Raw genomic sequence first — 24,290 nt, forward strand, 5'->3', positions numbered from 1 at the left:
CCTGGTCAAGCATGACCCCATCTCTCCATGGTGATTCTGCTCTACGTTCGTTAGCTAGGAGTTGGAGAATTTTCCTCCTCGAGATGTAATCGCATGTAGGACATTTATGGTACCTCACGTTGGAGCTGCAATGCACACGGAGACTTGTGGCACATTTTTTGTTGATAAACCTGTGTGTGTACAGACTCGACACATGTTTAAATTGTCCAAAGACGATACTGTATCTGTTTTCGCAAGAAGTCGTACACAAGGCCGCCTCAAGCCAGTTGGAGGCAAAAATATCTGGATGATCTAATCGTTAATGAGTGGTTTCAGATGGATGTGGTGCGCCTGAAGAAACTTGGAGGAATCTTTTTCTCGTCGATTGACGCCATTATCAAAGACGTAGGTGGCGTTACATGGTATTAGTGTGATGTCTCCTGTGGGTGACCAGTTCTTTATCCGGTTTACTTTCTTTTTAAACATATTTTTTATTTCCATATAATATGTGCAAGGACAGGGGTTGTGTTACATGGTACTAGCGTGGTATCTCTTGAGGGTGACTAGTTTTCTACTCAGTGTGCTTTCTTTTTGAACATATTTTTTCAGTTTCATGCAATATGTGAAGGAATCATAAAAAAAGCTAGTTTCGCAATTTGTAGCACTAACAGATGCTATATACTATAATGTGTTAACCATTATCTGACCAATCCTGAAATCATTAAAATGGTTCAAATGGCTCTGAGCACTATGGGACTCAACATCTGTGGTCATAAGTCCCCTAGAACTTAGAACTACTTAAACCTAACTAACCTAAGAACATCATACACATCCATGCTCGAGGCAGGATTCGAACCTGCGACCATAGCAGTCGCGTGGTTCCTGACTGAGTGCCTAGAACTGCTAGACCACCGCGGCCGGCTCTGAAATCATTAGTCGACACTAAAATTAGCTACCACATTTGATTATTATTAACTGTATTAGCTGAGTACCGGCGTTGATCAGGTAAGTATTTGTTCCTGTTCTATCTGTCTCTCCTCCCCCAACACCTCTACTGTTCACCTTCTCCAACCTCAACACTCTGCCCATCCCTTGCTGCACCTCCCTCTGTCCATCTATGGCTCCTCTGCCCTATGTCCATCTGCTCCTGCCCCATCTATCTCCTTCTTACCCCATGTCACTGTTCATTTGCTCTTCTTCACTTTCTTTGACCATCTCCTCTTCCCTTTCTCTGTCGACCTCCTCATCTCCCCTTTCTCTATCCATTCCCCCTAGCCCTCCCTGCCTGTCCATCTCTCCTCCACCCTGCTCTCTCAACGTTATCAACCCCATCCCAATAGAAGGTTGCTGTTTCTTACCCCCAGACTATTTCTTTCCTGCAATACACTCCAGGAAAATGAAAAAGAACACATTGGCACAAGTGAATAAGATCTGTCATAATTGCACGGGACACTATGAGAGGGCAGTGCATGCGACAATAAAATGTGCCACACTGCGGACGTACCAGGAACTGTGTTATCAGCTGTGGAATGTTGCAACCTGCTCAGCTGTGGTTCACCACCAGAGCCGGCGGCAGCCAGGTTGCCACGGTATACGGAGTTCCTTGTGTGTCTTCAACATTGTCAGAATGCCACAGCAGTGTGCATGTGAACCGTTTGTGCAACTGATGGAGTTTGAGCAAGGGTGTATAGTGGGCCTGCGGGAAGCTGGATGGACATACTGCAAAACTGTGCAACATGTCAGGCGAGAGGTCTCCACAGTGCATCGATGTTGTCGCCAGTCAAGTAGTCAGCAGAAGGTGCACGTGCCTGTCAACCTGGGTCCAGACAACAGCAATGCACAGATGCACACCAAGACCATCGCATCTTATGAACTGCCCTAAGGACCACACCATCACTTCACAACAAATTAGGGACACTGTTGCTCCGGAGGCATAATCGAGAACCATTCGCAACCATCTCTGTGAAGCAGGGCTACGATCCCAAGTGTCGTTAGGGCATCTTCTGTTCGTGCCCCAACATCGCTCAGCCAGCCTCCAGTGGTGTCACAACAGGCGTTTATGGAAGGGCGAATGGAGACGTGTCGTCTTCAGTGATGAGAGTCACTTCTGCCTCAGTGCCAATGATGGTCGAACACGTGTGTGACGTCATGCATGGCAGCGCCAAAATCTGGAGTGTGTATGACACAGGCACACAGGACCAACACCCAGAATCATGGTGTGGGGTGCCATATCCTACACTGGCCATTCTCCACTGGTGATAATAGATGGAACATTGAACAGTGAACGGCACATTGAAACCATTATTCAACCGGTCTTGCTACCATTCATGCACCAACAGGGTGATATGCTTTTCCAACAGGACAATGCATGTCCACATGTCTCGCGTGCCATCCAGTGTGCTCTTCACCGGCCACAGAATCTGGTCCAGCTGAGGCACCAGGTGGACATTGCATGGCAGGCCATTCCTCAAGACTACATTTGGCACCTCTACAATCGTCTTCATGGGAGAATTGCAGCCAGCATTGCTGCAAAAGGAGGGTATACACAGTACTAGCGCTGAAATTGCACACGCTCTGTTGACTTTCACTCATGTGGGTATGGCTCTGTCTTTGTGAACGTGTGTTATATACATCTCCTAGAGTGTGTCAATAAAATTTCCCTCTGCTGGGTTGACGAATTCATGGTGTTCTTTTTTCATTTTCCAGGAGTGTATGTCTACCAAGTTTGGCTGAAAACACCCCAATGATCTTGAAGGAGCTCTTTACCCACAACTTTGTCTGCATATGCACGTCACATAATTTCGCATATTTAATGCACATCTCTAGAAAATTTTGCCCTGCAGTTTTGTTTTCATGCAGCTTAATGTTTATGGTGTCACATCTCCTCAACTATGAGTAGTACAATAATATAATTTTGCAGGTACATTCTGTGGTATATGTGTAAAGTTATTGTTGAACAAAGCGCTACGTCATTTTTATGACAATTGACATTAAGTAGAAAACAAGAATAATTATCATGCAAAAAAATCTGGTAAAAATATGCTCAATTTGTCAAAATATTTGACTCTCTCTATTCTGAAGATGTGAAACAAATACTAACAAAGAGATAGAGGGGCTGGCCAGTACTTACCCCAGCTCAGTACAGCCGAGGCTGAGCTGAGGTAAGTACTGGCCAGCCCCTCTATCTCTTTGTTAGTATTTGTTTCACATCTTTATATGAGATTTTCCATTAATCATTTAGACTCTCTCTATTCTCTAAGGCAAACCCTCAATCAGCAGTATATTCCTGACAGTTGCTGCGTTATCACTGTCTATTGCAAGGACTAAGGGCAACCTGCCGCTACCTCCTCAGTGCAGGTTATCACCACACAGGGTCCACAGCACTGATGAACTATGGAGTCCCTAACCAGCAATATACTGAAAAAAATTTAAGCTTATTATTCTAATTCCATTTAACACCTGAAGGCAACATCTAACAGAATTTTATTTCACTAATTCAGACATCAGAAAATGCTACATATTTTGATTTTGTAGTCATCATCTGAGAAAATAATCTACATGTTACAAGAAACCAAAATTACCTGTTTCAGCTGATTCTATTCAGCTCCATTGACATAGCAGGGAAAACCACTGTTTATTAATAATAAGTCTATGAATTTAAAAAACTGCAATACAATTTTTGGACTGTTACGGTACATATATACATAGAGAAACTGATCAAGTGAACAGGGTGCCACTATTCTTACTTTCACTAAATGGGAGGAATAAGGTAGCAACTGTTCCAGAGTTCTACCATCACAAGAAGTACAGGTGAACAAAACTAGCAATTGCCCCCTTTACCAGGAACTGGCATGTGCAAATTGTCATGAAATTGGTTATAAATTATTACCACCCACTTTAAATAGTGAAATGCATTGTGTCATAAAGTATAGATATCTCAAGAGAGCACAATTCCATGGTACATTCCACAATTCTGTGCTATACAGTAAAACTTCAATAGACACCAATAGTGAAAGCCTTATCTACATTGTTCTTAGTGTGTGGAAGCTGGAAACCTAACATTGCAACAGTTGGCAGGAGAGAATTAGAGCACTGGTATAACTGAATGAGTTACTTATTAAGACATACATGACAGAAATGTAAGGCAATATCACATGTACCCCATAATGACAATACAGTTCTCCCCACTTTCAAATTGTCAGCTTATTGTTGAAGATATGTTGTAAGAAGAAATTTATACCTTGTTGAACATTCCAGTCTCAATCTTTAACAACCAATAATAAGAAGGGCTTCTTTTATTTATTTATTTATTTGTTCATATAACTCTCTTTTTCATTACATATACTGAAGGCAAGACACAGGACAAAAAATCTGTTTACCTGTTGGTTTTACAACAAACTGGATGAATACCATAAATATTTATAAGTGTGAGTGCACACTGTACATTTACAGCTTATTTCTACAATTGAAAGGATGAATTACATTTTTTCATACACAGCAATGAATAAAAGCAGTTTTTGCAGTTCGTAGGAAGTCACAGATTTTTTAAAAGATATGTGGTTCAGAGAAAGATTTTATGTCTGGGTAATCTGTCAAACAGTGCTGTTCCTGCACGATTTACACATCTTTAGGGCAATGTCATTGTCCAATGATTAATATGTATGTCACTGTTTGACCTGTTACTGTAAACATGGACAATTTTAATTAAAAAATTTTCCTCAATATGTTTTCTTTTAACATCCATAAATTCCTCTGTTATATAAATGTAGAGGAGGGGTATGATTTTTAGATCTCTGAAAAAATGTTTACATAGTTTCCTGTGGCTTGCTTGATTCTTATAACTGCCTTGCCTTTTGTTTCCCGAAAACTGTTCCAGCTTGGTGTACATTTCCCCAGACAATTATACCATACTTTAGCCAGTAATGAATGTATTCTGGCTTAGATGTGTTCTTTCAATTTCCTTGTAAGACTGGGCCCCAGATATCAGAGTAATCAAAATACAGCTGGTGTGTATACTGTATGTTAAATGTTGCATTTTGTTCCAATAAACATTAACATCCTTGGTTCCTTAAAACAATAGTTAATTTTTAATACCACTCAGGAAGTGATTTATGACAGCTATTGCTCCTTGTTAAAAGATACTGTTGCTCACTGCACATTACTGGAAATTCTCCCCAGTAAAGGGAGCTAGGAATGAATTGAATCAGTGAGCTATTGAGTGAATAACATGTTAAGCACCATTCCAGCTTCTATTGCCTGAAAATGATGTTCACAGAAAGGACACTAAATTATATTAGGAAATAGAATGCTATGCCCATAATTGGCAATTATTTGGAATGCAAATGGTGAAAGGCTGTTGCTTCCTTTACACCATGTTTCTGTCTGCTACTGAATAAAAACTTTCTTCCAATTGACATATGATTAAAGATTTAATATTTTACAAATATATTTCTTTTGAAAGTACACATTTTTTTGCGACAATGGGCACCAAGTTGTAAACACTTATGTCACAATGGCTTGCAAATTTGTTTTTAAAATTCTCAATTTTCCAGCTATGACTTGTAAAAATCATTAATTTAAATCATTTTCTTATTGTTAATATTAATAATGATTAAGTTCACATTTTGTTCTCAGATGAAGCCATCTCTTAGCATTCTCATCTCCACCGTGCTGCTGCTTGTGCTGTCAGGCACTGTCTCATCTTACAATGATGACAGGCCAATCTACAAGTGGAGTCCACTGTGGTTCAACAGGTACTTCCGAACAGCCAGCATGATTAAAAGGGTGAGTACTGTAGAAGGATGCAAGTTTACCTGTAGAGTTGATTACTTATATTACAGAACTGTTTTTCCAAACAATAATAAAACTAGACCTGTAACATAACAACAAATGAGGAGAAGTTGCGTATGTGTGGCCATATTCAAGCTAAAATTTTTTTGATACAATGTAACAAATCAGTAATATTCTGGATTGTAATTTAATTATGTTCTGAGTAGTGATTACTAAAACAACAGACACAGAAGAAGGAGACCTGTTAGCTGTTGAGGGGGGGGGGGGGGGGGGGGGGTAGTTAAAATCTCCTGCAACTATTATGGCATAATTGAGATACATTCAGTCTAGCTATATTTTCAGTTATTTCTGCAAGTGAGTGTCGTGGCCATAAGGATCCTGCTGAAACTTTTAGCCTACATTTGAAAGTTAACTCCTGCTATCTTCTCATTAAGGTGGTTTGGAGAAGGTAGTATGTTGAACTTCGGTGATAATTGCTTTATCAAGTCAGGTGAAGTGAACTGTTTCATCAGCTGCTTTAGTGTTGTTCCAGTTTATTCAGAAACTTATTGTCTATGATAGTGAGACAGATTCCTCAACTTGCGCCATAGAGTGGCGGGGGTTTCAGGTTCCACTGGATAGGTCAGGAGTCGACTACACACAACAGGCAGCTATACGGGTAGCAGGGGCTGTGTGGCGTGGACTGGGCGGTTCTTTAGGTTAGATGGCCTCGGGCAAGTACAGAAAGGGCAACAGCATCAAAGGGTGTGGGGCAAAGGCAGGACCTGTGGGGGACCAAGCAGCAATCGTTATTGTAATTGTAAACTGTCGAAGCTGCGTTGGTAAAGTACCGGAACTTCAAGCGCTGATAGAAAGCACCGAAGCTGAAATCTTTATAGGTATGGAAAGCTGGCTGAAGCCAGAGATATGCCGAAATTTTTACAAAGGCACAGACGGTGTTTAGAAAGGACAGATTTCATGCCACCAGTGGTGGCGTGTTTGTCGCTGTTGGTAGTAGTTTATCCTGTAGTGAAATAGAAGTGGATAGTTCCTGTGAATTATTATGGGTGGAGGTTATACTCAACAACCGAGCTGCATTAATAATTGGGTCATTTTACCAACCTCCCGACACAGCAGCATTAGTGGCAGAACAACTAAGAGAAAATGTGGAATACATTTCACATAAACTTCCTCAGCATGTTATATCCTTAGGTGGAGATTTCAATTTACCAGATATAGACTGGGACACTCAGATGTTTAGGACGAGTGGTAGTGACAGAGCATCGAGTGACATTATAGTGAGTGCACTATCCGAAAATTACCTCGAGCAATTAAACAGAGATCCAACTTGTGGAGATAACATCTTGGACCTACTGATAACAAACAGACCCGAACTTTTCGACTCTGTAAGTGCAGAACAGGGAATCAGTGATCATAAGGCCGTTGCAGCATCCCTGAATACGGAAGTAAATAGAAATATAAAAAAAGGGAGGAAGGTTTATCTGTTAGCAAGAGTAATAGGAGGCAGATTTCAGACTACCAAACACATCAAAACGAAAATTTCTGTTCCGACACTGACAATGTTGAGTGTTTATGGAAAAAGTTCAAGGCAATCTTAAAATGCATTTTAGACAGATACGGGCTGAGTAAAACTGTGAAGGATGGGAAAAACCCACCATGGTTCAACAACAAAGTTAGGAAACTACCGCAAAAGCAAAGAGAGCTTCACTGCAAATTTCAACACAGCCAAAACCTCTCAGATAAACAGAAGCTAAACGATGTCAAAGTTAGCATAAGGAGGGCTATGCGTGAAGTGTTCAGTGAATTCAAAAGTAAAATTCTATGTACCGACTCGACAGAAAATCCTAGGAAGTTCTGGTCTTACATTAAATCAGTAAGTGGATCAAAACATCATATCCAGACACTCTGGGATGATAATGGCATTGAAACTGAAGATGACACGCATAAAGCTGAAATACTAAACACCTTTTTCCAAAGCTGTTTAACAGAGGAAGACTGCACTGCAGTTCCTTCTCTAAATCCTCGCACAAACGAAAAAAGCCGCATGGAACTTCAGACACTATCTGCTAGGTCATATATATATATATATATATTCTTTCGCATACTCTGTGTAGAATTGAATTGGTATTCCGTCAGGTCCAGTGGACTTTCCTCTCTTGAGTGATTTCAGTTGCTTTTCTGTTCCTTGGACACTTATTTCGATGTCTAAGGAATATCAGACCAGCTGTGTGGCTGGATTGAAGAGTTTTTAGCAAACAGAACACAGCATGTTGTTCTTAATGGAGAGACGTCAATGATGTTAAAGTAACCTCTGGCATGCCACAGGGGAGTGTTATGGGACCATTGCTTTTCACAATATATATATAAATGACCTAGCAGATAGTGTCGGAAGTTCCATGCGGCTTTTCGTGGATGATGCTGTAGTATACAGAGAAGTTGCAGCATTAGAAAATTGCAGAGAAATGCAGGAAGATCTGCAGCAGATAGGCACTTGGTGCAGGGAGTGGCAACTGATCCTTAACATAGACAAATGTAATGTATTGCGAATACATAGAAAGAAGGATCCTTTATTGTATGATTATATTATAGCAGAACAAACACTGGTAGCAGTTACTTCTGTAAAATATCTGGGAGTATGCGTACGAAATGATTTGAAGTGGAGTGATCATTTAAAATTAATTGTTGGTAAGGCGGGTGCCACGTTGAGATTCATTGGGAGAGTCCTTAGAAAATGTAGTCCGTCAACAAAGGAGGTGGCTTACAAAACACTTGTTCGACCTATACTTGAGTATTGCTCATCAGTGTGGGATCCGTACCAGGTTGGGTTGACAGAGGAGATAGAGAAGATCCAAAGAAGAGCGGCGCATTTCGTCACAAGGGTATTTGGTAAGCGTGATAGCATTACGGAGATGTTTAGCAAACTCAAGTGGAAGACTCTGCAAGAGAGGCACTCTACATAGCGGTGTAGCTTGCTGTCCAGGTTTCGAGAGGGTGCGTTTCTGGATGAGGCATCGAATATATTGCTTCCCCCTGCTTATACCTCCCGAGGAGATCATGAATGTAAAATTAGAGAGAGATTCGAGCACGCACAGTGGCTTTCCGGCAGTCGTTCTTCCTGCGAACCATACGCGTCTGGAACAGAAAAGGGAGGTAATGACAGTGGCACCTAAAGTGCTCTGCGCCACACACCGTTGGGTGGCTTGCGCAGTATAAATGTAGATGTAGATGTTAATAAACATTGCTGCCCTAAATTCTCACACATTGTTTTGGCTACTAATACTGATTATTATTATTATTATTACTGTTGTACCCACATTTAATTATTTTTGAGGCTTTAACCTGTATAATTTAATATACCTGAATCATGGAAGTTTTTATCTGTTGTTAGGCTGACATAGAAGAGCCACAGATCGCAACTGAATGTGTGACAACCGGAAGACGTTGCAGTTACTGGGGAATGAGGCTACCCTGCTGTGGAACAGGAGCATGTTTAATGGGACACTGTGTTCCATTACAGTGAGTAAAAGAATAATTCATAAATCATAAGAATGTGCAGTTAAAAATATTAAGAAGTCAAGTGAGCACAGTTGCAGATAAAAATGCAGTTACATAGGAAAAGAAACATTCACAAATAAAAGTTCACATTGCACATCAAGAGAGAAAATCATTATATTTATGGACATAACACACAATGATTCCAAAGTTTGGATACATGCACAATGTACTACAAAAGTCAGAGGACAAAAGCAATAAACAAATTTACAGTCAAATGCTTAAGAGTTTAAACTGTTTAGTTAGTCAACATTTGATACATTTCTCACTCTCACTCCATCAGCCCAAGGAAGTCTTCTACCAACACTGTTTTTATTTTCTCTGTCACCCTACTGTATCTCCTCTATCAAACTGAATCTTTAACTGTCCAGAAACGTTTTCATTTCTAGTAACATTAAGTTATTATGAATAAGGTGGATCGGGTATTATTGAAATTAGGTTTTTGCTAAGAAACTGGTGATTACTTGCTGCTAAACAGTTGGGGCAGGGGCTTGTTGCACTGCAACAAGGGAAAAACATGAGAGCTGAAGGAGTCTGAGGAATATGGTGGATCCAAGAAAGCTATAGTTCAATTCTTTTATCTTGGCGGTTCGCGTATGCCCGCCCAGACACGGGAGATTGCTGCGTTGCCAGTTGCACGCACCAAGCAAACTTACGTTTAGGGGGGAGCGTGCAGTTTATGAAGTAAAGCCACCCCCGCATTAACCCTTTCGCTGCTACAGAGACGTGCTCCCCGCATTCCGCGCTGTGTGTGATTGTGTCATCATTGCACTGCTCGCCCGTGCAGACACATGGTGTTTCGACTGCTTTGACACACTTTATCATTTGATTTCACAAAAACTATTTGGGCCAAAAATTTGATTTTTACACATCTTCTTGACTGATACCTTCCTCTCATAAATGACTTAATTTTGTTTCGATGTTCAATGCAGTTATTGTGCAGCATTAAATGTAGTAAACCACTGCACGAAATTTTGAAGAGTTTGCAGAGGTTAAAGTCGATAGCGTCTACTTTCCGTATGGTTGATTTCAGTTGCCACTAGAAACTTCAAAAAAATACACTCAAACAAATAAAATTCATGAAGTAAGACACTTCGATATTGTTTTTAAATAAAGAAAATATTAAGCACATAACAAGGTTTCAACTCGGAACCTTTCGCTTATCAGCTAAGCACTTTAACCATTACGCTAACACAGCTCATTGTTCAAAATATTTCCTGGAGGACTTTAAACTGGGACGCAAAATACCGACAAACACTGTTGGTATGACTATGAATTACTCACGTTTCGTCGAAGTACAATAGGAAATAAACAATTGCCACTGTTCTTTATTGCAAAAAAGCGGTTACTGAGAATGATACAAACACCTTTCCTTGCTATCGCCTGAAATAGGAGGCTTATTGCTTGTTTGGTTTAATTAATTAATAGAATATGAAGCAACTGGTATAAAGAATGCTTTTTCCAAACTTTCTATTAAAGAAATTTGGCTATCAAGACATTGCTTTCGTTCAGTTACTTTATTTATGACTGAACATTTCTAAAACTGCAGGCAGAGTGTCCGTGCTCTGTAGTGCAGTCGAGCTCTAGCAACGTTGTTCTCTGTTCATTGGCTGACTGTGTTTTGTGACGTCAGTTGCGCAGAACAAACCTAAACTCGGCCGCTGTCATAAATGACACGCACTTTATGACAGAACACTTTATTTACTGTTCTACACACAGGTATTAAGTTGTTGTGAACAATAACACTACTGAAAAATATGATCAACATTTGCAGATCATTTGGCCTTGAGGTCATAGCACTAGGATAGTTTTAACTCATCTCTTTCATAAACAAGCGAGAAAAGCTTAACTAAAGACATGCAGACAGTGTAGAAAGTATTACATCAATTCAGGATTCAAAACACAAATACACACAAAGGGAATATTACCATATATCTTATTGTCCATAACATGCTGCCTGGAAATATCTTCATAATTTCGTGCACAGATGTAACTATGAAGCCAGACAACTGAATTCTCTCCAATAGCAAATTAGTTTTCCCAGTTGCATCAAAATGACAAAGACAAAGCCTCTTTCATTGTTATAATAAAAGTTATAAATATGTACAAGCATCTGTGAAGATGGATGAATATATAACCAATTGATCATTCACTTAATTTTCATCTCCTCTTCTGCCCTTCACAGTCTAGGCAAAATGTCTGTTCCTTCTCATTTCACATAATTATGATTTTAATGACTCCCACTTTAAACATTCCATTTACCTGGTATTATGTTGCATTTGGTTTTGAAGAATCTTGAAGTCCTATGTCTCGTTGAACTGAAATGACATACTGAGAACTGATGTCAGGTATGAGAGAACCAAATGATGTAACCTGGACATGAAATGAGTTTTAAAGTTGGTTAATCTCAATATATTTGCACTACATTATAGTTGACTTGTTCCAGTTTCACAATTCACGGTATACACAGGTAAAAGGAAGTGCATAATAATCACCCAACTACTAAGTGATGTCACAGATTTGGTAAATGTTCACAGTGGCAGAAAAAAATGATGACAGGTTAAGGATTGTATCAGTGCACATGAATGAATTCACAGTATTGTTACCAGCATATGTAATGCTGCCCAGTAAACATAGTCTGCAGATCATTAACTCATTCTTGCTGGATATCCACTGGCTCACCTGAGACTCTTTAAACACAAAAGCCAGTCATAATGTTTCATACTCTTGGCAGTTACTTGTATTACACTGAAATTCAGCATCTCACTTTGTCTGGCACAGAAATGTGAACATAAAGATAGTACTATGCAGAATCCCCCACGAGGTGACACACTGATGTTAACTAAGCAAAATGATCACATATAGATATGTTAACGATATATGGATGTGGACTGCTGACTTTCAGGTAGGGGTGGCTATACACTGATGAACTGCTGGGATGGATTCCTGACTGTAAATGGAAGAAAAAAAGGTCCTACGAACATGTAGCTGGAAATGCATCATTGCCATGGTGGATAGTGTTGATGAATGAAAGTTTCCCTGATGATGTACCATGTGTTCATTGTGTGTTGCAAGCTGACTGATTGACACAGTGTACTGTAAATGCAGAATGGTCTGGTAGGGAACAAGCCAAGATATTGTTTGTGTACGGCTTTGTGGTGAATGTGGAAAGTAGATTTGACCTGTTGCTTCAGTTAGAAGCTGGTGAGCCTCAAGCAGTTGCAGGTGTAGACAGGGCACAACAAACTTTCAGCAGCAAATTGAAAAGTAAGAATGTAGGGAAATCAGTAAAGAGAAAGAAAGTGTTGTTGTTAGGTAGTTCCCATGGAAGAGGTGTTGGCCAACTTTTGCAGGATGAACTAGGATCAGAATACCAGGTCACCAATTTTTTTAAACCTAGTGCTGGTCTGGAGCAGGTGACAGAGGATTTAGGATCGCTTTGCAATGATTTCACTAAGGAAGACACCGTGGTTATAGTGGGTGGGACAGGTAACAGTATTGACAGAGATCCTGGGTACAGTATAGAGTGTGACCTGGCAAAGATTGCATCAGCATCGAAACATACTAGTGTTCAGTTTGTATCTGTTCTTGGGCGCCATGACCCACCTCATTTGAACTCTTCTGTCAAGAGAGTTAATTTGGAGATGGAATGGCTGCTTATGTCGGGTGCAGGGTCACACATAAGTATGGTTCCTGTTGATTCTCTCAATAGGTGGGATTATACTAGGCATGGCCTTCACCTCAACAGGAAGCGGAAGGGTAAATTGACTGGGAAAATAGCAGGAAAGTTAAAGGGGGGAGGCACTGACATGAGTGGTAAAATACCGGTGGTTAAAGGGTTCAGAAAAGACCCTTTTTTAGGGTAGGGAGGACAGAAAGAAACCAAATTTTAAGAGAGGTTAGAACTGAGACAAACCTTCAGTTTGAGAAAGAAACCAAAAAACATAATTATAGCAGCATAAACAGCTATTGGTTAAGAATTTTCAACAGTCAGCAGATATTTTAACTCAGCCAATTTCAACTCAGTCAATGTGAAATGTCAGCTATCTTTATTGCATCAAAATAATCGAGGACTGAGAAATAAAATTAATGAATTAACTATCTGCATAGATGAATTTCAGTCTTCAAACCCAGCTGACATAATCTGCCTTGCTGAACATCATGTGACCACTGGTATAGAACTTTTAAGTGTACAGGGCTTAGGTTAGCATCTCACTTTTGTAGATAAGAAATGGAGAAAGGAGGAGTTGCCACATTCATCAGGAACTGTCATAAATTTAAGAACATAGACATTCATAAATTTTACCTAGAATAGCATATGGAAGCATGTGCAACAGAAGTAGAATTTCACAAAAAAATCCTTCATAATATTAAGTGTATATCGAGCACCTGCAGGTAACTTTAATCTGTTCGTAAACCACCCTGAAGCTGTACTGGCCCATTTAACAACCAAAAACAAAGAAACAGTGGTTGCTGGTGATTTCAATGTAGATTTCCTTAAAGACTCTCCCAATACGAACTTATTTGAGTTAGTAACACTTAATTCCCACTAGGATAGCCAATTGCTCACAAATAGCCATCAATAATATCTTTATAGAAAAGCCCAATGAACAAAATTATATTACAAAACCAACAGCCAATGGCTCTCAGACCATGACATGCAGTTCCTTCTGTTAAATGTTAATACTGAACAGGATATAAAATCTGTTACATCTGAGCTCAAGAGGGTAATCAATAAGCCAAAAATTGATTATTTTAGGACACTCCTCAGATACATTCACTGGACTGATGTTTACAGTGCTCATGGCATGAATGAAAAATTTAACACTTTTGCTAATAAAGTGTTTACATTATTCGAACACTGTTTTCCCCCAAAACTTACCAAGGTTAGAGCAAAGTCTACAAAGAAGCCATGGGTTACTCAAGGAATAGGGGTATCTTGTGAAACAAAAAGAAAACTGTATCTGTCAATCCAAAACAGTTCCAATGTTGATGCTATAGCACATTACAAGAAATACTGCAAAATATTAAAGACTGTAATATGGACATCAAAGCAAATGTATTATAAGGAAAAGATAGTCATATCAGATAACAAAATAAAGACAATACGTGATATAGTGATGGAGGACACTGGTGGAACCAGACATGAAGAGGAACAAATAGCATTAAGAGTAAATGATACATCGGTGACAGATGTGTATAGTGTTGCAGAACTTTTTAAGAAACATTTTATAACTGTAACTGAAAAGATGGGGTTGTCAGGTTTGGTAGATGCTGCTATGGAATACCTCAGACCAGAAATTTCAAGTAACTTCCATAATATGAATTTGGCCCTCACTACCCCAGCAGAAATAATGTCCATCATAAAATCTTTAAAATTCAAAAACATCTAGTGGATATGATGAAATATAAACAAAGTTAATTGAAGAATGTGATTTTGAGCTAGGTAACATATTAAGCTATCTGTGTAACCAGTCGTTTATCAGTGGAATATTTCCTGAATGGTTGAAATATGCTTAAGTTAAGCCACTGTTTAAGAAGGGAGATAAAGAAATAGCATCAAATTTCTGTCCAATTTCACTGTTGCCAGCATTGTCAAAATTTTTAGAAAAAGTAATGTACAATCGGCTTTATAACCATCTTATCTCAAATAACATACTGTCAAAGTCACAGTTTGGATTTCTAAACGGTTCTGATATTGAGAAGGCTATCTACACTTACAGTGAAAATGTGCTTAATTCATTAGACAAAAAATTGCAGGCGACTGGTATATTTTGTGATCTGTCAAAGGCATTTAACTGTGCAAATCATAATATCCTTTTAAGTAAATTAGAATATTATAGTGTAACAGGAAATGTTGCAAAATGGTTCAAATCTTATATATCTGGCAGGAAAAAAAGGGTGTTATTAGGAAAGAGACATGTATCAAGCTATCAGGCATCATCCAACTGGGAATTAATTACATGTGGGGTCCCACAAGGTTCCATTTTGGGGCCCCTACTTTTTTCTTGTGTATATCAATGACCTTTCATCAGTAACATTACCAGATGCCAAGTTGGTTTTGTTTGCCAATGATACAAACATTGCAATAAATAGCAAATCAATCGTAGTCTTAGAAAGATCAGCTAATAAAATATTTGTGGACATTAATCACTGGTTCCTGGCCAATTCTTTGTCACTAGACTTTGAAAAAACACACTACATGCAATTCAGAACTTGTAAGGGGTGTCCCACGAGTATATGCCTAACATACGATAACAAGCAGATAGAAGAAGAGGACAGTGTTAAATTCTTGGGATTACAGCTTGATAATAAATTCAACTGGGAGGAGCACACCACAGAACTGCTGAAGTGTCTTAACAAATCTCTATTTGCAATGTGAATTGTGTCAGATATTGGGGACATAAAAATGAAAAAGTTGGCATACTATGCTTACTTTCATTCCATGTCATATGGGATTATTTTTTGGGGTAATTCATCAAGCCAAGCTTAAGTTTTCCGGGCACAAGAACGTGCAGTAAGAGTTATACGTGGTGTGAACTCAAGAACATCCTGCAGAAGCCTGTTTAGGTAACTAGGGATACTAACTACTGCTTCCCAATATATTTATTCCTTAATGATATTTGTCACTGAAAATATATCACTTTTTCAAACCAACAGCTCAGTTCATGGAATCAATACTAGAAATAAGAATAATCTACACAAGGATTTAAAGTCACTTAGTCTTGTACAAAAAGGTGTGTATTATTCAGGAACACACATTTTCAATAACTTGCCAGCAGCCATAAAAAGCTTAACAACCAAAGAAATTCAGTTTGAAGCCTAAAGGATTTATTGGTGGCCAACCCCTTCTACTCCATTGATGAATTTCTCAGTAGAACTAACTGATTTGTGTGAATTTTTGGATATAGTAAGTGGGTAATTTCCCAACCCCCACAAAAAAAGTTAAGTGTCATGTAATATTTTGTGTAATGTAATATCTTGTATAGACACCTTTTATTAATCTGACGCGTTCCACATCATTACGAAGTTTCATATTCATGACCTATGGAACAAGTACTAATCTAATCTAATCTATCTAATCTCTGTGTGATATTATAAATTCTGCACAAGTTCAGTGCAGTAATATGTTCATTGTGTGTGTGTGTGTGTGTGTGTGTGTGTGTGTGTGTGTGGGTAAGTACAATCTAACTTTTGCACCATTTCAGTGCAGCAATGTGTTCATTGTACATAAGTATTATAGTAGTTGTATTACATTTATTACCTTATAAACAAATAAAAAACTTTTTTATTTTAGATTCAGTGCATTAGTATTTGTAAAATGACTCTTTCATATAGTGTTCATTAAAAAATGACGATCATTCCACTTGGGACCTGTGGAATGGTACATTAGCTTATTTGTTTTAGTTGTAAATATTTGTCATGTAGTGTTGTTTTTCTGACATATTCTACATCCTGGAGGACCTCCTCACTATGGATCAATTGGAATGAAAGTAAATCTAATCTAATCTAAGCAGATGGAAATGATCGAGAGGCAGCGTGGCTGTACCAAAACATGTACCCTCACACGCACCAAACACATCACACAACATTTCAAAACGTTTTTGGGTGTTTGTGTGGTCATGGATCCCTTCTGACAGATGAACTTGCAGGGAGGCAGCAGACGGTGCACACACACCAGATTTGAAGAACTGGGTTCTACTAGATAGTGAGACAAACCCTAGTACAAGCGTGGTTAGACACTGGACTCGCATTCGGGAGGACGACGGTTCAATCCCGCGTCCGGCCATCCTGATTTAGGTTTTCCGTGATTTCCCTAAATCACTCCAGGCAAATGCCGGGATGGTTCCTCTGAAAGGGCATGGCCGACGTCCTTCCCGTTCTTCCCTAATCCGATGAGACCGATGACCACGCTGTCTGGTCTCCTTCCCCAAAACAACCAACCAACCTAGTACAAGCTCTAAATCTCGTGTACACACTGTCTGCCGCCTCCCTGCATGTTCATCTGTCTGAAAGGGCACAGGATAACACAAGAGCCCAAAAGGGCTTGAAATGTTGTGTGATGTCATTGGTGTCTCTCAGGGCACTTATTTTGGTATAGCTCTGCTGCCTCTTGATCATTTCCATCTGACTGGCCAAACACAGACATCACCTCTGCTTGTTCCTGATATGAATACCAGACCATTTTGCTGCTTACAGTATGCTGTACCAATCACACAGTCTACATTCACAAGGTTCAAATGGTTTAAATGGCTCTGAGCACTATGGGACTTAACATCTGAGGTCATCAGTCCCCTAGAACTTAGAACTACTCAAAGCTAACTAACATAAGGACATCACACACATCCATGCCCGAGGCAGGATTTGAACCTGCGACCACAGCGGTCACGTGGTTCCAGACTGAAGCACCTAGAACTGCTCGGCCACAGTGGCCGACGATACACAAGGAACACACAAAGTGGGATCAGAAGGACTGTCATTTGGTGACAACGCATTTCTGGACTCATGTTCATAGGACCTTTTTTGCTTCCATTTTCACTCAGGAATCCGTCCCTGCTGTTTATCAGTTTTATTAATTTTCACCCGGTATAAATACAGATGTAAGAACCTGATGTGAATTATGAAGTTACATGTTGTTGTTGTTGTGGTCTTCAGTCCTGAGACTGGTTTGATGCAGCTCTCCATGCTACTCTATCCTGCGCAAGCTTCTTCATCTCCCAGTACCTACCGCAACCTACATCCTTCTGAATCTGCTTAGTGTATTGATCTCTTGGTCTCCCTCTACGATTTTTACCCTCCACGCTGCCCTCCAATGCTAAATTTGTGATCCCTTGATGCCTCAAAACATGTCCTATCAACCGATCCCTTCTTCTAATCAAGTTGTGCCACAAACTTCTCTTCTCCCCAATCCTATTCAATACCTCCTCATTAGTTACGTGATCTACCCACCTTATCTTCAGCATTCTTCTGTAGCACCACATTTCGAAAGCTTCTATTCTCTTTTTGTCCAAACTGGTTATCGACCATGTTTCACTTCCATACATGGCTACACTCCATACAAATACTTTCAGAAACGACTTCCTGACACTTAAATCTATACTCGATGTTAACAAATTTCTCTTCTTCAGAAACAATTTCCTTGCCATTGCCAGTCTACATTTTATATCCTCTCTACTTCGACCATCATCAGTTATTTTACTCCCTAAATAGCAAAACACCTTTACTACTTTAAGTGTCTCATTTCCTAATCTAATCCCCTCAGCATCACCCGATTTAATTTGACTACATTCCATTATCCTCGTTTTGCTTTTGTTGATGTTCATCTTATATCCTCCTTTCAAGACACTGTCCATTCCGTTCAACTGCTCTTCCAAGTCCTTTGCTGTCTCTGACAGAATTACATAATGCTTTGTAATTCTGTTAGTTAGATTCTACTATTTGGCACAAACTCTAAGACTACTATTGTTTGGTTTATGAAAAATGTTTTAGGTTAATAATCTAGAAAAGTACATGGAACTTTATTATAAACATTATAAGGAAAGGGATAGATTACTATTTTATTTATTTATTTAATTTTTTGCATAGAGTCAACAAAAATGATGACATAGGGAGCACATTGTGCTCATGTGGGAGCGATCTAGGCGCTTGTAAAACAATAAACTGGTAGCCAAGATCACAGGAATTCTTTTTATTCCACGATTACCGGTTTCGGTGAAACTAAAGCTGCCATCTTAGGACACATACAGGTTACAACATCACGGCAAGCAATGGTGATATTAATAGTTGCCTATAACACGCAGGCCTTACAAAATTGTCGTAAGTAGCACCTAGGTGTCCAAGAGAGATGACATTATAAATATTTAATATATAAATATTTTAATATAAATATTAAAAAAAACATTTATAATGTCATCTCTCTTGGACGCCTATGTGCTTTGTACAACAATTATAAATATAAATATTTAAAAAAACATTTATAATGTCATCTCTCTTGGATGCCTATGCACTTCTTATGACAATTTTGTAAGGCCTGCGTGTTATAGGCAACTATTAATATCACCAATTCCTGCGATCTTGGCTACCAGTTTATTGTTTTACAAAAATGATGACTATTGCAAATGTCAGTGTTGTTTACATAATTATGAAGATGTTCTTAAAATACAAACAAAACAAATAGTTGATATAAATTAGCAAGACTATAATACAAACACACAAAGGGAATGTAGTGTCACAGAAGTAGGTAGACAACTAAAATATTTCTAATTTCTAATACAAACTATAAGATCACATGTTTTCAACTTAGAATTCAGACAGAGTACAAACATTTCTTTGCCAGGAATAATTTGAGTTTCGTTTTAAAGATATTTCCATCATAGGCACGTAAGTCTTTTGGCAATTTGTTAAACCAAATTTGACCACTGATGAATGAGCTGTGATCTGTTATTTTTAACTTTATTCTTTGTCTAAAGTAACTATTTTTATTTCTAGTGTTGTTGTCATGTATGTTATTACATCTTCCTGAATCTTTTTGATGATTTCACACACACACACACACACACACACACACACACACACACACACACACACACACACCACTGTCATCTCTGGCTACTTGGACTGGAACAAATGCAGGACAGAAAGAACGGACACGGAGAAGAATAATGCTTTAGAGAATAGATTCCAGTCCAAGGTGCCACGGTAAGTAGCAATCTATCCTTTTCCTTATGTTGTTAACATTCCAGTCTGGAGTTTCCATTTTTTGGACTGTATTATTATGAGGCTTCTGAAATCTCCTATTTATAAAGATGGCATCCATCCTGAAATAAATGTTATGATTCTAAATTAGTCAAAATCTTTATTACTGACTGGATCATTAATTGGAGGTGTCATCTGATTTAGAAAAAATACAGCAATGAAATTATATTGCCAAAGTTCAGAATCTTGCAGTCTTTAAAAAAATTCTCTCTTAAGTTAATTAATTTCAGATAATTCTGTATATGTTCTCAGGAAGTTAGGAGTGTCTGTCTGCTTTTGAAAGAGTGGCACACTACCTCCTCTACTGCTTGTTTGCTCACAATGTTGGTCCCATTTCAATTATCTTTATCTTTTAATTTCTAATGCTTTCAGTAAAACTAGTTGCAGTGTTGCAATCAGAAGCATAGATATAAACAAGTGCAAAAGTGAATTTTTGTGACAGCAGTTTCATACATTCCTGTACAGAAGATACATTGTGCGTACACCTGTATAGCAAATATAGCATGAAAAAGCAAAAACAATTTTTCATTCTTGGGAGCAGAAAACATAACAGATGGGTTAAACCCCAAATTGCTATGTCTCACACTCCGACATATTTCCAGATCCCCTTTTCTGTTTTCACCAAATGATTCTTTGACTTCATTGTTAATTTATACTACTTTCCATTTGCCATATTGATTACACATTATTTCCACCTTATTATAGCTGATTTTCAGGCTTACTTTCAAATATATTGTCTTAAGTTTTTCCATTTTTGAAATTTATTTGCAAAAGGTAAAATGTTATCAGCGAACATATGTACATGCAATACAAATTCATTCTTTAGTTTTTCAGTTGAAAAGTCTGAAATCTTCCCTTACGACTGCTGAGAATATTTTGGTGATATAGAAAATCCTTGTCAAATTCCTTTCATTTCTAAATTTCTTGCTGACATGATGAATAATGGAAGGTAGTCTTCACTTATTATTCTTCAGTATACTCACATAGGCTGATGATGCCTTACTTTCAATGGCTGCTAGCATATATTTTGTTTAAACTGAGTCAAAATAATTCACAAAATCTGTAAATCTCAAACAAAGTGATAAATCATGTTCATTGTTCTGCTTTACAATTTCACACATAACTTTCAAGTAGATATTGCGCTATGTATCACTGTTGTGATTTTCAGTCCAAAAAATGGTTTGATACAAATCTCCATGCTAGTCTATCCCGTGCAAGTGGCTTCATCTGTGTGTAACTAATGCAGTCCACATTCAATGGAACCTGTAGCGGTTATGTCTGCTTTTGCTTTTTTTTTTTTTTTTTTTCCTTCATTGACTGTCCTTGGTGTTGATGTCCTGTGTTGCTACACTGGCTGAAAAATGGGGTTTGTAATTCCGACACTGACTACTGTAAATAATGTAGCAGACAGGTGTACAGTTGTGTTTCACAGTTCTTTAATTTCACTGTTCACAACCCCCCAATAATACAGTTATTTGGCCAGTGCACTATTGTTTAACTTTTGTTAAGCCTCATTAATAGTTTGCAGGCAAACCTCCACATACTGCTACAATAGTTTACTACTGAACATCTACAAGCAGTAAAACCCTAACCACAAAGTTCACAGTTCTTTCAGAATAATCAGGTATATATGGAACAGACACTGTCATTGCTTATCACACAGCCTATTGGTGTAACACTTATTTCACTGTTAAGTTAATGCATTGTTGTCATTCTAACAAACACAGGTTCCTCGTCTAAAACTCGGCCGTGGACTGACTGTCTCACGACCAAAAAACTGGCCCTTATATATCCTCACAATAATAGGTGCTGAAACTACACATTTTTCAAAGTTTAATTTACAGGAATTACAATTAAAACTTAACTCATTAAATTAACTGACTACATCGAAAAATTCTGTCTTTTTAACAATTTCTTCTACTACAAGGATTAGGCCGAATTATTTGTTTAAATGATAAAATTAACAATATAATAGAAGGAAACATTCCACGTGGGAAAAATTATATATAAAAACAAAGATGAGGTGACTTACCAAACGAAAGCGCTGGCAGGTCGATAGACACACAAACAAACACAAACATACACACAAAATTCAAGCTTTCGCAACAAACTGTTGCCTTATCAGGAAAGAGGGAAGGAGAGGGGAAGACGAAAGGAACTGGGTTTTAAGGGAGAGGGTAAGGAGTCATTCCAATCCCGGGAGCGGAAAGACTTACCTTAGGGGGAAAAAAGGACAGGTATACACTCGCACACACGCACATATCCATCCACACATGTGGTATGTGTGGATGGATATGTGCGTGTGTGCGAAAGCTTGAATTTTGTGTGTATGTTTGTGTTTGTTTGTGTGTCTATCGACCTGCCAGCGCTTTCGTTCAGTAAGTCACCTCATCTTTGTTTTTATATATGATAAAATTAACATATATAGTTACACAAACAGCACTTTTGACAAAACTGTTAATTAATTTATAATTAATTAAGGGCTGCCTTTGCTGACATGTTTCCGACTAGAGCCAAATAGATACTTTAAGATTACTAGCATTTCGTCTTCCAAATATTTAAAATTAATACAGAATTTATATTTGTTCATAAGTCAACTATAGAATTTAAGTTATGAAACAATTACTGATTTCACCCTATAATGAAAGATACTAACTAGGAATAGTCAAAATAAATTGGGAAATCAATTACGTACACAAAACTAAGCACAAAATTAGATCTGGTTAAATTCTTTAAAACTGATGGCCAACGTTTATCTTTTATGAAAATGCTGATTATATTCATGTATGTTAATGGTAAATTGTTAAAAGTGAAAAAATTAATTTAAGGAGGCAAATGGCAAGACAAGAGGGGAATTAAAATATCCCAGCTTGCTTCGTCACAAACCTGGTTACTGCATTTGAGCTTCAGTTTCCCCCTACAGTGTTTATCATGCACACTTCTCTCCATCACCATTACTTCCTACAGTCAGCATGTTCCTTTCCTAGATTAAAATCCAATGTCTTCTATATGTAGGTGCTACTGATGTTACCTGAGTCTTCTATCACTTCTTCATAAAACGGCTTCATAATTACAAATTCAAAGCACAATATTTTGTATGTTCTACAGTATTTCATATGTAATTGGATGCTGATTTTATTGAATATCTCATACATTATGGAGAATACATTATGGAGAAGAGGCTGATTAGCTCCCAGCACACATACAACAGATTAGTTGCAAGTCTCTCTTGTACTACTTTTCCTCCAGCTTTAACCACTTCTATTGAAATGCTAACATATCTAGGTATCGTCCTTTCTTCACACCTTTAGTGGCTTTATACATCACACCTACATTATTTCAGGAATTCCACTATTATGAATCTCTCTTTCTCTCTCTCTCATTAATCTCATGAACTACACTACATGAATGTTTAAGGAAATCTTGGAATAGCTGAGCAATTTTCTCTTGTTACTAAGCAGTCAGCAAGTTTACAGATAAAATTTACAGTTTACTACATATAAATTAATATTTTTTCTTCATACTTTGTTTATCCCATCAAATTTTCAGTGTAACTTCTCACAACAGCCTGCGGTAATATCAAAAGAGTTTTGCTCAATTCAACACAGTCTATCAACTTATTGTTAGTTAGAAACTGCCCCATTCTTTTTTATTGCTGCTTTGTTCCCTTTGTTTTCTTTTGTAGCTTCTACATGCTCTTGTGTTTATATAAGTATCTTTGTTAAATAATTACCCTTTTGTTGAATAATTTAATACATAAACATTTCTATTCTTAAAAATTCTAATCATCTATAGTATTGCTCACATTATGCAATAAGCATTTTCTTCTAGCTTTGCATCTACTGTTACCCTGCTTCTTTCAAGTCTGTCATAATTTGCAGTGTGGAAGTGTTTAGCAACGTCATATCCTGTACAATTTATTTACTGTTTGATAAAGTATAGTCAATATCATTTTTATTTGCATTTGGTCCTTGCCAAATCCATTCTCTATTTGTTTTCTTCTTAAAAAACGTGTTAAGGGCAATCAAGTTGTTAGTCTTGGCAAATTATACTACTGTAAACACTCTGTCCTCATATCAATACCCCAAGGTTCTCACAAAAGAATTGCTCTTTACATTTTGTCCTACTTTCCCATTATGCCTTATCATCATCTTGTAGTAGAATTTGCTGTCACTTATTAATTTATGTACATATCTGTGGAGGTGTTTGTTTTG

General features: G+C 38.0%; 1 protein-coding gene across 1 annotated transcript in view; it reads left to right on the top strand.

Moving 5' to 3' along the window:
- Positions 1-24,290, top strand: part of LOC124711584 — a 445,273-nt gene that overhangs the window by 411,163 nt on the left and 9,820 nt on the right. Inside the window, exons 2-3 of the mRNA XM_047241731.1 lie at positions 5,614-5,763; positions 9,158-9,285. Coding sequence (XP_047097687.1) covers positions 5,614-5,763; positions 9,158-9,285 — 278 coding nt within the window. The remainder of the gene's footprint in view (positions 1-5,613; positions 5,764-9,157; positions 9,286-24,290) is intronic.

The sequence above is a fragment of the Schistocerca piceifrons genome, chromosome 8 (genome assembly GCF_021461385.2).
Source record: "Schistocerca piceifrons isolate TAMUIC-IGC-003096 chromosome 8, iqSchPice1.1, whole genome shotgun sequence".
Classification (NCBI taxonomy): Eukaryota; Metazoa; Arthropoda; class Insecta; order Orthoptera; family Acrididae; genus Schistocerca; species Schistocerca piceifrons.